Source organism: Pseudorca crassidens, chromosome 2, assembly GCF_039906515.1.
Source record: "Pseudorca crassidens isolate mPseCra1 chromosome 2, mPseCra1.hap1, whole genome shotgun sequence".
In the NCBI taxonomy this organism is placed as follows: Eukaryota; Metazoa; Chordata; class Mammalia; order Artiodactyla; family Delphinidae; genus Pseudorca; species Pseudorca crassidens.
Window position 1 is genome coordinate 25,038,689 of NC_090297.1, and position 17,129 is coordinate 25,055,817.

General features: G+C 41.2%; 1 protein-coding gene across 1 annotated transcript in view; it reads right to left on the reverse strand.

The window, feature by feature from the left end:
* The window catches only part of SPOCD1 (SPOC domain containing 1), a 28,971-nt gene extending 12,140 nt beyond the window's left edge, over positions 1–16,831 (reverse strand). Inside the window, exons 1-2 of the mRNA XM_067711864.1 lie at positions 16,724–16,831; positions 15,671–16,030 (exon numbers count right to left, since the gene is read on the reverse strand). Of these exons, the coding sequence (XP_067567965.1) occupies positions 15,671–16,030; positions 16,724–16,831 (468 nt within the window). The remainder of the gene's footprint in view (positions 1–15,670; positions 16,031–16,723) is intronic.
* Positions 16,832–17,129: the final 298 nt, after the last annotated feature.

Below are 17,129 nucleotides of genomic sequence, written 5' to 3' on the forward strand. Positions count from 1 at the left end.
TACAACATATGTATGTATGATATGTTTAAAGAAATAAAAGGCAATGTCGAACATATGAGTGAAGGGCAAAAATATGTATTAAAAATATTATATATATATATATAATCTGAAGGGCAGATTTGGTTGGGCACAAAACATGACTTCTGGAAATAAAAATATGATAATAATAACTATTAAAATTTAAAAGTCAATATATAGGTTTAATAGCATATTAGACACAGCTGAAATAAGCTAGTGAACTAGAAAATAGACTTAAAGAAATTATACAAAATATTTACGACACAGAGACCGTGAAACACAATCAAAGAGACACAAAGGCTAGAGCGAAAGGACTAATATCACTCTGGAACTAAAGTTCCAGAAAGGGAGAGGAGAGAATTGAGCAGAGGGAGTATTTGAAGATAGACAGCTAAGAATTTTCTAGACTTGATACAGGACGACAATTTACAGATTCAAAAAGCTCAGTGAATTTCAAAAAGTTTAAGTGAAAGTAAATCCACACCTAGACACATCATAGTGAAACTGCTCCACACCAATGATAAGGAGATCCTGGGCTTCCCTGGTGGAGCAGTGGTTAAGAATCTGCCTGCCAATGCAGGGGATACTGGTTCAAGCCCTGGTCCGGGAAGATCCCACATGCCGCGGAGCAACTAAGCCCGTGTCCACAACTACTGAGCCTGCCCTCTACAGCCTGCGAGCCACAACTACTGAAGCCCGCGAGCCACAACTACTGAAGCCCACACACCTAGAGCCCATGCTCCACAACAAGAGAAGCCACTGCAATGAGAAGCCCACGCACTGCAACGAAGAGTAGCCCCTGCTCACCGCGACTAGAGAAAGCCCGCGTGCAGCAACGAAGACCCAACACAGCCAAAAATAATAAATAAAATAAATTTATTTTTTAAAAAAAGGAGATCCTAAAAGCATTGAGAGGGGGGAAAAAAATCTAACACTTTAATAGCACTGAAAATGTGCTACCACTGTTCTGAATGCTTTCCTTGTTAGTTCACTTAATCCTCATCACAACCCTGCGAGTTAGGTACTGGTACCATTATTGCCCCCATTTTACAGAAGAGGAAATTGAGGCACAGAGAGGTTAATCAGCTTGCCCAGTGTCATACAGCTAGTAAACCAAAGATCTAAGATTCAAATCCTGGCAGTCTGATTCCAGAGGCCACACGTTTAACCGCTAACGCTATAATGCCTGCCTCTCACAAAAAGACATTCTACCTACAAAGGAATGGTAGTTAGACTAACAGCTAACTTGTCAATAGTAATATGGAAGCAAAACATAGTAGAATAATATTTTCAATATGCTTAAGGAAAATATCAATTGTGCACCCACACAAAATATTTTTTGAGAATGAAGATAAAATAAAGATATTATAACTTATTTACAAAACAGAAATAGACTCACAGACATAGAAAATAAAGTTACGGTTACCAAAGGGGATAGCGGGGGTGGGGAAGGATAAATTAGGAGTTGGGGATTTACATATACCCACTACTACATATAAAATAGATAAACAATAAGGACCTACTGGGTAACTCAGGGAACTATATTCAGTATCTTGTAATAACCTATAATGGAAAAGAAACTGAAAAAGAACAGATTCAGTGAACTGAGTCACTTTGCTGTACACCTGAAATATTGTAAATTATACTTCAATTTTAAAAATGGTTTAAAATAAAAAATAAAGATATCATAGAGAAAACCAAGAGAGTTATTGTTTTTCTTGGTAATTTTATTTTTCTCAATAAACAAAATGTTAAAGGATGAACTTGAGGCAGAAGGAAGGAAAAATGATCCCAGATATAAAAGCTGAGATGTAGAGAGGAATTCTGAGGAAAGAAAATGATAACTATGTTGTTAAATCTAAATGAACACTGATTATATGAAACTATAATATTTGTGTAATTTGTGGGATTAAAAAAATAACTTAGGACCAACTTACTAGATAACAACAGCACATAAATTGGGAAGGTGCATGCTTGGAACTAAAGCATTCCCAGATCATCGTATTACTTCAGAGGAAGATAAAGACAGTAACTTCCTTTATACTTTGATAGGTCAGGTATTTGTGTTAACATTTCTACAACAGCCACCAAAAGAATACACACAGGGCATAGAGGGATAAAAAGGAATAAGAAAAAGTAATCAATCTAAAAGGAGGTAATAAAAGGGAGAAAGTGTATAAGAAAATGCAGGATATATGCAAAGCACAAAATAAGACAGTAGGAATAGAGTCAAATAAATCATAACTACAACAAATGTAAATGGACTAATATTTCAGATTAATGCAAAAATTATCAGAACTTTAAAGAAAGGAAATCCAATTATAAGACACTTATAAAACCTATTTATGAAACACAACAATGCAAAAAGGTTAAGAGAAAAAAATGGAGTAATATGTGAGTGGGCAAATACTAACCAAAATAAAGTTTTGTAGCTACACTAGTCTCAGACAAAACGAACTTTAAGGCAAAAAATAATTAGAGGCAAAGACCTCATTACATAAAGATTAGCAATTTCACCAGAAAGCTATAACAACTCTAAATGTATAAGCATCTAATAACATAATCTCAAAAAACATAAAGTAAAAATTGACAAAGCTATGAGGAAAAAGACAAAACCACCACTATAGCATGAAATTTTAATGTATTTCTCTAACTATTGCTAAATCTAGCTGACAAAATAATCAGTAAGGATAAAAAAGATTGAATGAAAACAATGAAGAAGCTTAATCTGTGTACATATATAGAACACTGTTCTTAATATACATATTCTTTTCAAGTATACATGTAACATACATGAAAATTAAGCACAACCTGAGCCATAAAGCAAATCTCAACAAATTTCGAAAGATTAGTATTTTTTAGACCAACACTGCCCAATTAATTACAAATGTGAGCCATAGGCGTATTTTTAAGTTTTCTAGCCACATTAAAAAAGGTAAAAAGAAACAAGTGAAATTCATTTTATATTTTACTTAACTCAAAACATCCAAAATATTATCATTTTAACTTGAATCTATAAAAAACATTATTAATGAAATTTTAATTTCTTTTTTTCAGTGACTAAGTCACTGAAATCCTGTATGTATTTTACACTTACAGTACATCTCAATTTGGACTGGCCAGCTTTCTTTTTTTTTTTGCCGCGCCACGCAGCATGTGGGATCTTAGTTCCCAGGGATTGAACCCATGCCCCCTGCATTGGAAGCATGGCATCTTAACCACTGGACCACAAGGGAAGTCCCCTGGCCAACTTTCAAGTACTCAGTAGACACAAGTGTATAGTGGCTACCACATCAGATGACTCAGATAAAGATCACTTTCTCAGACCGTAATATGATTAAGTTAAAAAGCAATAACAAAAAGAAAAACATAGAGAAAGAAAGTAAAGAAACTCATATGAATGGAAATTAAGAAATACACTTCTAAATAACACATAGGCCAGGGACTTCCCTGGTGATCCAGTGGTAAAGAATCCACCTTCCAATGTAGGGAACGTGGGTTTGATCCTTGGTTGGGGAACTAAGATCCCACAGCCGAGGGGCAACTAAGCCCATGTGCCACAACTACTGAGCTTGCGCACCTCAACTAGGGAGAAGCCCATGTGCCACAAGGAAAGATCCCGCATGCCTCAATGAAGATCCCGTGTGCCAAAACTAAGACCCGATGCAGCCAAAAAATAAATTAAATAAATAAATATTAAATAAATAAATAACACATAGGCCAAAGGAAAAATTGTAATAAAAGTTATGAAATACTGAGAATTGAATGATAATAAGAAAGACATATATTAGAGTGTGTGGATGGAACTAACATCATCATTAGAGGTTCCTTTAGAACTTTAGATGACTATTAGAAAGGAAAAAGATAGAAAATTAATGAACTAAGCATCATTCTTAAAATATTATAAAAATAAGAGAATAAATAGAAAGAAAGATGATACTGAAAACAAACATATAATGGAGAGGATCCACAAAACCAAAAATCAGGTCTTTGAAAAGATTAAAAAAAAAAAATTCTCTGCCTAAGGAAAAGAGGGAAAGGACAACAAGACAATATTTAGAATGAGTAATCATGAGTGCACAGATATTAAAAAGATAAGAGGCTATTGTGAAATACTTTATGCCAATATGCAAGTAGATCTGAAAACTCAGATTAAATGGATACAATTCTAGAAAAATGTAACCTACCAAAATTGACTCAAGGAAAAAATTTTTTAAACTGAATAAACCTATAAGCATAGAATTAATTGAATCAGTAGGGAAGGAATCATCTTCCCTAAAGAAAACACCAGTCGAGACTTCTTTTTTTTAACCAGTGATGCTACCGAAATGTTCAAAGAACAAATAATTCCAACTTCATACAAATTACTGCAGCAAATGGAAAAAGGGAAAACGCTCTACAATTCATTCTATGAGGCTGCAAAACTGAATACCAAAACCTCACAAGGACACTATAAGAATAAATCATTTCAGGCCAGTTAACTCATCAACAGAAATACAAAATTTCCAAACCAAATATTATCAACATGAATTCAGAAAACATAAAAAAGATATAACATGATCAATTTGGGGTTTATTCCAGAAATGCAAGATTGACTTAATATTTTAAAAACCCAACTCATTAAATTAACATTAGTAAGAGAATAAAACTCATATTATATCAAAAAATGCCAAAAATATACTTCTTAAAATGTACTGTCCATTCAGAATAACAAGCAAATCAGGAATAGAAGGGAGCTTCCTTAACTTGATAAAGTATCTATATAAAAACACAGCAAACATCACACTCATGGTGAAATGATGACCACATTCCCTTTGAAATCCAGAACAAGACAAAGTTCCCTGTTACCCTATTACTACTTCTATTCAGTATTATACTAAAGGTCTTAGCTAGCACAGTTAGGAAAGGGGGTGGGGGAGATGTAAGAATTGGAAAGGAAATAACAAAACTCTCATTATTTGCAGGTTATATGACTACCTACGTAGAAAGCAAAAAAAATCCTTATAGGTAAATTATATAAATTAATAAAAGATTTCTGCAAAATCAATTGCATGTTATATACCATCAATAGTTAGAAACAGCAATTTTTAAAAGTTACCATTTTATAATACATAAAAACATAAAGAAATAAAATCAGACAGTATGTGCTTTCTGATGGAAAGACCACACCACTACCTAAAAAGTAGTTGGCCCCAAAATCTAATCAAAGCTCCAGGTTAACCACCAGTTCACAGAAAATACAGAAGACAGAGGAACAGGTTGCACTATAACCACAGCAATGCAATAAGCTACAGGAAAAACAACCTAGTTTCTTCAAAAATGACTGCAAGAAAAACAAGATTGGAAACAGACCTATACATTAAAAGAGGCTTACAAGGTATATCAACCAACTGCAACATGTAGATTTTACTTAGATCCTGACTTTAAAAAGACAAAGTATAAAAATAAATTATCATCTTTATGAAACTATTGGAAATTTGGATATTAAACAAATATTTGATATTAAGGAATTATGGTCAACCTTTAGAGAAAATAATGCGTGGTTGCTAGAGTTGGGTGATGAGTACAAGAGATTTCATTCCAGGCGCCGGTACTTTTTTTCTGTGAAGAGCCAGAGAGAAAATATTTTAGGCTTGCTGGCTATACAGTCTCCACTGCAATCACTCAACTCTGCCACTGAGGTAGGAAGTCAGCCATGGACAATTTGTTAACAAATAGTTGTGCCTGTGCTCCGATAAAACTTTATTTACTAAACCAGCTGAAGTGACCAAAGCGTGGGTGATAACTTGCCAACTTCTGCTTAAAATTCAATCTACTTTTACATATATTTGAAATTTTCCATAACAAAATATTATATATAGATACCGTATTTAGGAATAAATCTGAAAAAGATATGCAAGACTTTTATATGCAAGAACGTATAAAACTTTATTGAAAAACAATAAAGATGATCAAAATAAATGGAGGAATATACTATGTTCATGGATTGGAAGACTCAATATTGTAAAAATGTTAGTTCTGCTTAAAATGATTTACAGGTACAGTATATTTCCCATTAAGATCTCAACAGGTTTTTTCAAGTGTGGAAATTGACAAGCTGATTGTAATATTTATGTGAAGGAGGAAAAAAAGTAAGAGTAAAGATCCTCCTGAAAATAACAAAATTGGGAGACTTTTCTTGCTAGATATCAAGAAGTATTAATAATTATTATAATTATATAAATATAATTATTATAATTAATTTATTATTAATTATAATTAATATAAAATATATGCATAAGGAAAGAAATTTTAAACAAGATGAGCATAGGGAGAACAAAACCAATCCCACATATATGGAGACTTGATTTATGACAGGGCTGGCATTGCATATAACTGGAGAAGGACAGAATTTTCAGTAAATGGTGTTGAAACAATTGGGTATCCATATAAAAAAGTGATATACCCCATATCACTCACAAAATCAATTCCAGGCAAATTATAGACCTAAGTGTGAAAGGAAACACAACACTACATAGAAGAACATCTTCATGACCTTGAGATAGGAAAGAGATTCCTTAAAAAGATTATACCTATTAGGATACATATAAATTAGGATACATTAAAATTAAGAATTTCTCCAGCAATTCTACCTCTTTTTAATTCCAATTCAATTCAACTTCCACCTCTGGGTATAGACACAAAAGAACTGAAAGCAGGGACTTGAATATTTGTATACCAATGTTCACAGCAGCATTATTTACAATGGCTAAAAGGTTGGAAATAACCTAAATGTCCATCAACAGATGAATGGATAAACAATATGTGGTAAAGGCATACAATGGAATATTATTCAGCCTTAAAAAGGAATGAAATTCTGACGCATGCTACAACATGAACCTTGGAGACATTATGCTAAGTGAAATAAGTCAGTCACAAAAGGACAAATATTGTACAATTTCAATTATATGAGGTACCAAGAATAGTCAAATTCATAGAAACAGAAAGTAGAATAGTGGTTATCAAAGGCTGGGGGAAGGGGAGAATGGGGAGTTATTGCTTAATGGGTACAGAATTTCAATTTGGGAAGATGAAAAAGTTCTGGAGATGGATGGTGGTGATGACTGCACAACAACGTGAATGTACTTAATGTCACTGAACTGTACACTTAAACATGGTTTAAAAGGTATGTTTTATGTGATGTATATTTTTCCGCAATAAAACAATTTTTAATAATTAAGAATTTCTACCCATCAACAGACACCATAAGGAAAGCAAAATATGAACCACACTTTGGGAGAATATATTTGCAAAACATATAGCTGACAACAGAAGAGTATCTAGAATACATAACGAACTCCTACAGATCAGTAAGGAAAAGTTAAAACCAAATATTTTTTTTGGCAAGACTTAACCAGAAATGACCAGAATGCATGCAAAGATTCTTCTTAGTAATAGGGAAATGAAAATTAAAACGACATCGAGACACCATAGCGTATCCCTATTTTGGCAAAAATTGAAGTCTGATAATATCAAGTGTTTGTAAAGATGTGGAGCTACTGGAATTTTGCACTGCTGGTGGGAGTACAAACTATTTTCAGCCATTTTAGAAAACATCTGGCACTGTTTAAGTTGAATATGTGTATACCCTATAACCCAGCAATTCCACTCCCAGGAATATTCCATGGAGCCACTCTTGCCCACATGTACCAAGAAACATACAAAACTGTTCATCATAGCAGCACCATATGTAATAGCAAAAAACTGCAAACAACCCAAATGTCCACGTGGAGTCAAGGAATAAATAAATTGTGGTATATTCGTGCAATAGGATACTTACTGCCAATACTTAGGATATGTGTGAACTTGGGAAAGTTACTTAACCTCTCTGTGCCTCAGTTTTCTCATCAGTAAAATGGGGATAATACAAGTATCAACCTCATAGTGTTAATGCAAGGATCATTATCATTATTCAAGGCTCTTAGAACAGCGCCTGGGACTCAGCAAGCTCTCTCTATAAACTCTGATGTTGTTAAGTTTCCTTGGCTCCTGCCCCTGAGAGAGTCCCTCCCGGTACCTGACCAGACTTCAGTCTCTCCATTTCCCTTTAAGCAATGTTGTCCTCGATGATCTTTCCCACCTTCCTTCTCCCCTCTTGACCCCACCCCACCTACTGCTCTGCTCCTGCAATGCTCCAAGCTGCTCCCTGTCTCTGTACTTTTTTTTTTTTTTTTTTTTTTTGCGGTACGCGGGCCTCTCACTGTTGTGGCCTCTCCTGTTGCGGAGCACAGGCTCCGGGCGCGCAAGCTCAGCGGCCTTGGCTCATGGGCCCAGCTGCTCCGTGGCATGTGGGATCTTCCCAGACCAGGGCACGAACCCGTGTCCCCTGCATCGGCAGGCAGACTCTCAACCACTGCGCCACCAGGGAAGCCCTGTCTCTGTACTTTTGCATGTGCTCTGCGCTCTTCCTAGTATGCCCTTCCTACCTTCTCTGCCTGCTGCACACCCACTTCCTTTGCCCAGATCCAGCTCCCACAGCCCCCTCCTGTGCCCTATCCTACCTCCAAGCCCTCCCACACACCCCTCCCTAGGGAAGACTCAATTGCTCTCTGGGTATCCAGAATCTGCTAGGTGTCAATCTGAATCTCAACTCTGGTTACCTGTTTGTCTCCCCACACTGGACTTTGAGATCCTGGAGGAGCACTCCCTGTTTGCTGAACAAACAAAGCCCCATAAAAATCTAAATCCCTTAGCCAGGCCTTTAGCATCCTGGCTCAGTGCACAGAGTGGAACCGAACAGGCCTGGATTCAAATCCTGACTCCACTGCTTACTTACTGCACGACCTTGAGTGAGTCACTTAGCTTCTCGGAATCCCAGTTTTCTTAATCAGCAAAACGAGGGTATTAACACTGACTTTTCATGCTATTGTGAGGATTAAACATGAGATGATGACCTATGTGAAGCTCCTGGTATACAGTAAGCACTTAAAGAGCTATTCTTAGGCTGTCCATCTGCTGGAGACATGCTCCTCCCTCTCACAACTCCTGATGCTTCGTAGCTGCAGACGGGGTACCTGACTGTGGGAGCCTAGGTGGGGCCGGAGGAGCTGTGTGCCTCCCGAGCTGTGACAGGCAGAACAGGGGACACTGCCAGAGCTGCCCTCCCCATGTCCCCGCTATCCCATCCGCTGAGTGGCTCCAGACCTAACTGACCCCCGTGGGGATCAAATAGAGAAGAAAATGGCGCTTCAACCAACTTCCCCACCCCCCCCCAAGAGTCTCTATCTCACACCAAAAGAATACAACACAGCCAGCCTCTCATACCAGATTCCCAGCAGTTCTGGGGCCCAGCTGATTCCCACATTTCATAAAGGAGGCAACAAGATTCAGAGAAGAGACATCTCTCGTCTAAAGTCACTCCATTGTAAGAAGCAAAGCCTGACCTTGAACCTGTCTATCTACCCCTGACACGAGCCAAGCTGTCTCCAGGAGAAGGTGTCAGGGTCCTCAAAGGGGATGCAGATCAGCTGGGCACTATGCCCATGCTTGCCCACGCCCCACTCAGCCCTGTCCTCAACCACCTGCCTGTCCCTGTCACAGCCCAGCCTCAATTCTTCTCCTTCAGCTGGCACCAGTTGCCGTGGCAACAAGTTGTTTGGGAAGCTGTGGAATGATGGGGCTGTGCCGCAGAGTCAACGATGGGACCTGGAGGAGACAGCAGCTGTGGGCTGCTTCCAGTCAAGGTGGGCAGGAACCTGGCTCCACCACCAAGCTCAAATACCCCCTCAAAACACTGCAGACCCAGGAATTCCAATTCCGGGCATCTGGCCCAAATAAATAATCTGAAATGGGGAGAAGCCAGATGCACAGGAGTGTTCACCCCAGCAGTCCTTAAAGCAGGACAAAATTGTATACATCAATAACAGGTAACATTTTTAGTTTCTTCTTGTACCAGGCACTATGCTAAATACTGAACACACATATGTGTCATCTCGTTTGCTCCTCACACCGCCCTATGAGGTAAGTACTTTTAATACCCCCATTTTGCAGATGAGGAAATTATACTCAGAAAGGTGAGGCCGCTTGCCTAGGTCACATTCAGAGAGTGGCAAAGCCAGGACTGAATGCCTGTCTGTCAGCCTCTGAGCTTTGTGCTCTTAACTTACATGACAGTGGTCGGAAATGAGAAGAGGAAGACCCAGCCCATCCTCTGGTCCTGGCAGTGCCTGTAGACCGCTATGAGGCAGGGTTCAGGGAAAGCACAGATTTGCAAAATTGTATGTACCAACTGGGAAACACCTTCGAATACTAAAGCACTTGAAAATTAAAGTGTAAGTCCCAGAACAATGAGGCATGGCATGAACCTACTTATATATAAAAAGGTGCCTTCAATATACAGATGTTCATATATGTATAGAAGTTATAAAAAGGAGACTGGAAGGATGCTAACCATTAACAGCAGACAAAGGGCAATTGGGCCAGGAGGTATTAAACAGGATTTCCTCACTCTGTGTTAACAAATTCATTGTAAAACAATTTTTTTTAATACCTAAAAAATCAAGTTATAAATTGTGACATGGGGCTTCCCTGGTGGCACAGTAGTTAAGAATCTGCCTGCCAATGCAAGGGACATGGCTTCAAGCCCTGGCCCGAGAAGATCCCACATGCTGTGGAGCAACTAAGCCTGTGCACCACAACTACTGATCCCACGTGCCACAACTACTGAAGCCCGCACATATAGAGCCCGTGCTCCGCAACGAGAGAAGCCACGAAAATGAGAAGCCTGTGCACCACAATGAAGAGTAGCCCCTGCTCACCACAACTAGAGAAAGCCCACGCACAGCAACGAAGACCCAACACAGCCAAAAATAAAAACAAATAAATTAATTAATTTAAAAAAATAAATTGTGACATGCATGATCCCCTTTCTAGGCAAAGAAAAGACTTACATGCATAGGAAAAAAATGGAAGAAAGGACATATATCAAAATGTCAACAGGATGGAACAGGATAGAAAGCCCAGAGATAAACCCACACACATATGGTCACCTTATTTTATTTTTTTAATATTTATTTATTTATCTGGCTGTGCTGGGTCTTAGTTGCAGCGCTCGGAATCTTTGTTTCTGTGTGTAAGATCTTTGTTGCAGCACGTGGGATTTTTAGTTGTGGCATGCAAACTCTCAGTTGCAGCACGTGGGATCTAGTCCCCTGACCAGGGATCGAACCTGGGCCCCCTGCATTGTGAGCACGGAGGCTTAGCCACTGGACCACCAGGGAAGTCCCAGGTCACCTTATTTTTGATAAAGGAGTCAAGAATATACAATGGAGAAAAGACAGCCTCTTCAATAAGTGGTGCTGGGAAAACTGGACAGCTACATGTTAAAGAATGAAATTAGAACACTCCCTAACACCATACACAAAAATAAACTCAAAATGGATTAAAGACCTCAATGTAAGGCCAGACACTACAAAACTCTTAGAGGAAAACACAGGCAGAACACTCCATGACATAAATCACAGCAAGACCCTTTTTGACCCAACTCCTAGAGAAATAGAGATAAAAACAAAAATAAACAAATGGGACCTAATGAAATTTAAAAGCTTCTGCACAGCAAAGGAAAACATAAACAAGACGAAAAGACAACCCTCAGAATGGGAGAAAATATTTGCAAATGAAGCAACTGACAAAGGATTAATCTCAAAATTTACAAGCAGCTCATGCAGCTCAATATCAAAAAAACAAACAACCCAGTCCAAAAATGGGCAGAAGACCTAAACAGACATTTCTCCACAGAAGAAATACAGATTGCCAATAAACACATGAAAAGATGCTCAACAACATTAGTCATTAGAGAAATGCAAATCAAAACTACAATGAGATATCATCTCACACCAGTCAGAATGGCCATCATCAAAAAATCTACAAACAGTAAATGCTGGGGAGGGTGTGGAGAAAAGGGAACCCTCTTGCACTGTTGGTAGGAATGTAAATTGATACAGCCACTATGGAAAACAGTATGGAGGTTCCTTAAAAAACTAAAAATAGAACTACCATACGACCCAGCAATCCCACTACTGGGCATATACCCTGAGAAAACCATAATTCAAAAAGAGTCATGTACCACAATGTTCACTGCAGCTCTATTTACAATAGCCAGGTCATGGAAGCAACCTAAGTGTCCATCGACAGATGAATGGATAAAGAAGATGTGACACATATATACAGTGGAATATTACTCAGCCATAAAAAGAAACGAGGGCTTCCCTGGTGGCGCAGTGGTTGAGAGTCCGCCTGCCGATGCAGGGGATACAGGTTTGTGCCCTGGTCCGGGAGGATCCCGCATGCTGCGGGGCGGCTGGGCCCGTGGGCCGTGGCCGCTGAGCCTGCGCGTCCGGAGCCTGTGTTCCGTGGCGGAAGAGGCCACAATGGTGAGAGGCCCGCGTACCGCAAAAAAAGAAACGAAATTGAGTTATTTTTAGTGAGGTGGATGGACCTCGAGGCTGTCATACAGCGTGAAGTAAGTCAGAAAGAGAAAAACAAATACCATATGCTAACATATATATGGAATCTAAAAAAAACGTTCTGAAGAACCTAGGGGCAGGACAGGAATAAAGACACAGACATAGAGAATGGACTTGAATGAGGACACAGGGAGGGGGAAGGATAAGTTGGGACAAAGTGAGAGAGTGGCATGGACATATATACACTACCAAGCGTAAAATCGATAGCTAGTGGGAAGCAGCCGCATAGCACAGGGAGATCAGCTCGGTGCTTTGTGACCACCTAGAGGGGTGGGGTAGGGAGGGTGGGAGGGAGACGCAAGAGGGAGGGGATATGGGGATGTATGTATATGTATAGCTGATTCACTTTCTTATAAAGCAGAAACTAACACACCACTGTAAAGCAATTATACTCCAATAAAGATGTTAAAAAAAAGAATATTAACTGTATCTTATAACTTAACATAGACTAGGTTCTAATAGAATTTTGACATTATTAATAAAACGTGTTGCAATTACAAAAAAAATGTTAACAGGAGATAGCTGTGAATGTTGGCATTATGGGGATTTTTATTTCTTCCTTATATTCTACGATAAACACATATTAGTTTTTTTTATTAAAAATTAATGTTTTTGAGTGATGTTTGCAAAGACGATGTAATAGCACTTCTAATGTAATTATAGTACCAAATAGTGGTAAATCACACAGGCAGCTCATTGGTTCCTATCCCAGTTCTACTAATTTGTTGTTTGGTCTTGACATAGTCACTTTACCTGTCTGAGCGTCAGTGCCCACAACATTAAAACGGGTATACATCATTAGCATCTACCTCGTATGGTTGTTAGGAAGATGGAAGATAAAGAGCTCGGGAATATACCCAGCTCGTGGTAGGCAGGCCAGCTGCTATTACTGCTGTGATGCTAGCGGGGAATGTGCACAAGCAAGCAGCCCAGCAAGCTCTCCAGACAGACTGCCTGGGTCTGCATCCTGGCTCTGTCATTTACCAGCTGTGGGACCTTGGGCCTATAACCTTACCTCTCTGGGCTTCAGGTGAAGACTAAACCAAAAGCACTTAGCACAGAATACATATTCAATCAATGTGATAAAAATTTAACTATGTGACTACTATATATAAAATAGATAACCAACAAGGACCTACTGTATAGCACAGGGAACTAACTATACTCAATACTTTGTAGTAACCTATAAGGGGAAAGAATCTGAAAAACAATATATATACATATGTATGTGTATATATATATGTGTGTATATATATATATATATATCACTGAATTGCTATGCTGTACACTTGAAACTAACATGATATTGTAAATCAAATACTTAAATAAAAATTCAACTATGTGAGAAATATACATCAAACACAGGTAATGCCATCTTCTGCCTTTGGTGTACAAACATGTTAGCTATGATTATTTATAAAATGACCAATATTACTATCAGTAAAAGAACAATGGAAAGGGAAGCAGTGAATACAGGGAACACATCCAGGCACTGCCTCCCTTGCTGTGTGAGCTTAGAGAAGTTTGATAACTTCTCTGAGCCTCAGTTTCCCCATCTGGAAATACAGGGCTAATGCCTGTCTCATAAGGCTATTATAACACTCAAGGAAAAGCAAATTTAACATAAATGGATTTACCTTGTGCCTTATGCTAGGCACGTTAGTTTACACCATCATCTCATTTAACCCTCAAAACCAGGGGTCCTCATCCCCCGGCCACAGACAGGTATTGGTCTGTGGCCTGTTAGGAACCAGGCTGAACAGCAGAAGGTGAACTGCGGCTGAGTGAGCGAAGCTTCATCTGTATTTACAGCTGCTCCCCATTGCTCGCATTACCACCTGAGCTCCGCCTTCTGTCAGATCAGCGGTGGCATTAGATTCTCATAGGAGCATGAGCCCTACTGTGAACTGCGCATGCGAGGGATCTAGGCTGCGCACTCCTTATGAGAATCTAATGCCTGATTATCTGAGGTGGAGCTGAGGCGGTGATGCTAGCACTGGGGAGCGGCTACAAACACAGATTATCATTAGCAAAGACGTTTGACTGCACAGAGACCATAACAAATCAATTTCTTGCAGACTCATATCAAAACCCTATCAGTTGGTGGGAAGTGAAAATAAGCTAAGGGCTCCCACTGATTCTGCATTATGGTGAGTTGTATAATTATTTCATTATATATTACAATGTAATAATAATAGAAATGAAGTGCACAATAAATGTAATGCACTTGAATTATCCCGAAAACATCCCCTGACCCCGGTCCGTGGAAAAATTGTCTTCCATGTAACTGGTCCCTGGTGCCAGAAAGGTTAGGGACTGCTGCTCAAAACAACCCCATTGGGGCTTCCCTGGTGGCACAGTGGTTAAGAATCCGCCTGCCAATGCAGGGGACATGGGTTCCAGCCCTAGTCTGGGAAGATCCCACATGCCACGGAGCAACTAAGCCCGTGCGCCACAACTGCTGAGCCTGCGCTCTAGAGCCCGTGAGCCACAGCTACTGAGCCCCCGTGCTGCAACTAATGAAGCCCACGCGTCTAGAGCCTGTGCTCTGCAACAAGAGAAGCCACCGCAATGAGAAGCTCGCTCACCTCGACGAAGAGTAGCCCCTGCACCACAGGTAGAGAAAGCCCGCGCGGAGCAACAAAGACCCAACACAGCCAAAAAATAATAATAATAATAAAATAAATTTAGGGCTTCCCTAGTGGCGCAGTGGTTGAGAGTCCACCTGCCGATGCAGGGAACTGGGGTTCATGCCCCAGTCCGGGAAGATCCCACATGCTGCGGAGAGGCTGGGCCCGTGAGCCATGGCCGCTGAGCCTACGCATCCGGAGCATGTGCTCCGCAACGGGAGAGGCCACAACAGTGAGAGGCCCATGTACAGCAAAAAAAAATAATAATATAAATAAATAAATAAATTTAAAAAAATAAAGTATAGGATGTGGATGTGTGTAGGTTATATGCAAATACTATGAAAAAAAACCCATTAAATTGGAATTAGTATTCCCTTTTTACAGATGAGGAAACAGGTTAAAAACTATTCCAGGGTCACTCAACAAGGAAGTGGGCAGAGATCGGATTTCAATCCAGGACTCACTGACTCCAAAAGATAATGATGCCCTTCCTATCTCAACCTTTCAGACTCAACCTACCAGTTTGGGGCAGTCTCCTGGGCTGGATTCCTCTGCCTGGTCCTGGCTGGAGTCGTCTGGGCATCTGTCAGTGCCCTGGTCCTGGGCATGGGGCACCGGGCTCCTTCTCAACTGTTTAGCACACTTGGATCTTCTCTGCCCCATGCATGGGCCTGAGCTAGCCTTGCTGGCTACAGGCTTCAGGGCAGCAGCGAGTCCCTGTCCTGGCATCCCCCCAGACACTGGCTGAGCCTTGACCTCCAACTCCTCCTGGTTGTGTGAGGTGGCAGGGCCATCACCACCGCCAGGCCCCACGATGTGTCTGGCTTCTTGCTGCTCTGTGGAAGCCTTTCCGGACACTCCCAGGCACAGTACAGGGCTCTGTGGAGGATCCCGGGCAGCTGGATGAAGGGACTTGCCTCCATTGGGCAGTGGGGACCTGACAGGGTCACACGGGCTGCCTGGCTGGGTCCTGCCCTCTGCAGTGGGCAAATATTCAAACTTCTCAATCCCTGAGGCACAGCTCATCCAACTTCCACCTGAATCTCCAGGCCCACACCCAGTGTCTTTGCAAGAGAGAGGACTGCAAGGGCCTCCCAAGGACTCCACGTCAGCACCTTGGGGGGAGTCTCCCACAGACTGGGGCTTGTCCCCACCAGGGCTCTGACCAAGCCACAAGAAGTCATCAGCTCCCTCATCCTCTGAGGGGGCCTCAGACCTCCTGCTTTTCTGTCTTGTTCCCACGGACGCACTACAAAGATTCCTGGGCCAGCTTCCAGCTAAGATGTCGTGCATTGTAACCTGGAGGCTCTTGGAGGCCTGAGCCCTCCTGTGGGCAGGCACTGTGGGCAGCTGGATGTGGAGCCTGGGGCCGGGCACCGAATCCTGGCTCTCTCCCATAGCTTGCAGCCCCAGGACCACCAGGTGGGCCTTGGCCTCCAGGCTAGTCCCAGGAGCACCCACTACCTGGGAGCTGGCACCTTGCTGAGCCTCTTCCCTGAGGACCCTCTTCCTGCTGCCCACCCAAACTGGGGCCCCAGAGCTCCCTCCTGGCAGGTCTGGTGCCAGGCCTACCATGGAGCTGGTTTCTTCCATATCCTCCTGGAAAAGCCCACAGCTGTTGTGGAGACTGAGAACGGGGTCCTCTGTGCTGGAACCCTCTGCAGCTGCCTCCTGAGACATGTCTGCCCACCGACAGGGGCCCAAAGAAGAAGGCAGGCCCTGTGAGGAGACAGAAAGGGACTTCATCACGGAGGGTCTGACCCGCCAGCCCACTCAGGACACCAGGCCAGTGGGAACCTGGGAGGCTGCCTCCCTTACAGGTGGCACCTCCAGGTACCACTGATGTAAGCACCCCAGGTGAGGGAGGGGAGGCCTGTCTCCAAGCAGGGTTGAGCTACGGCCACCTTTAAGGTCTTCCCCTCTCTGGGAGTTCACACTTTTGCTTAAATGGGCCATAATAACAGCAGTTATCATTTAC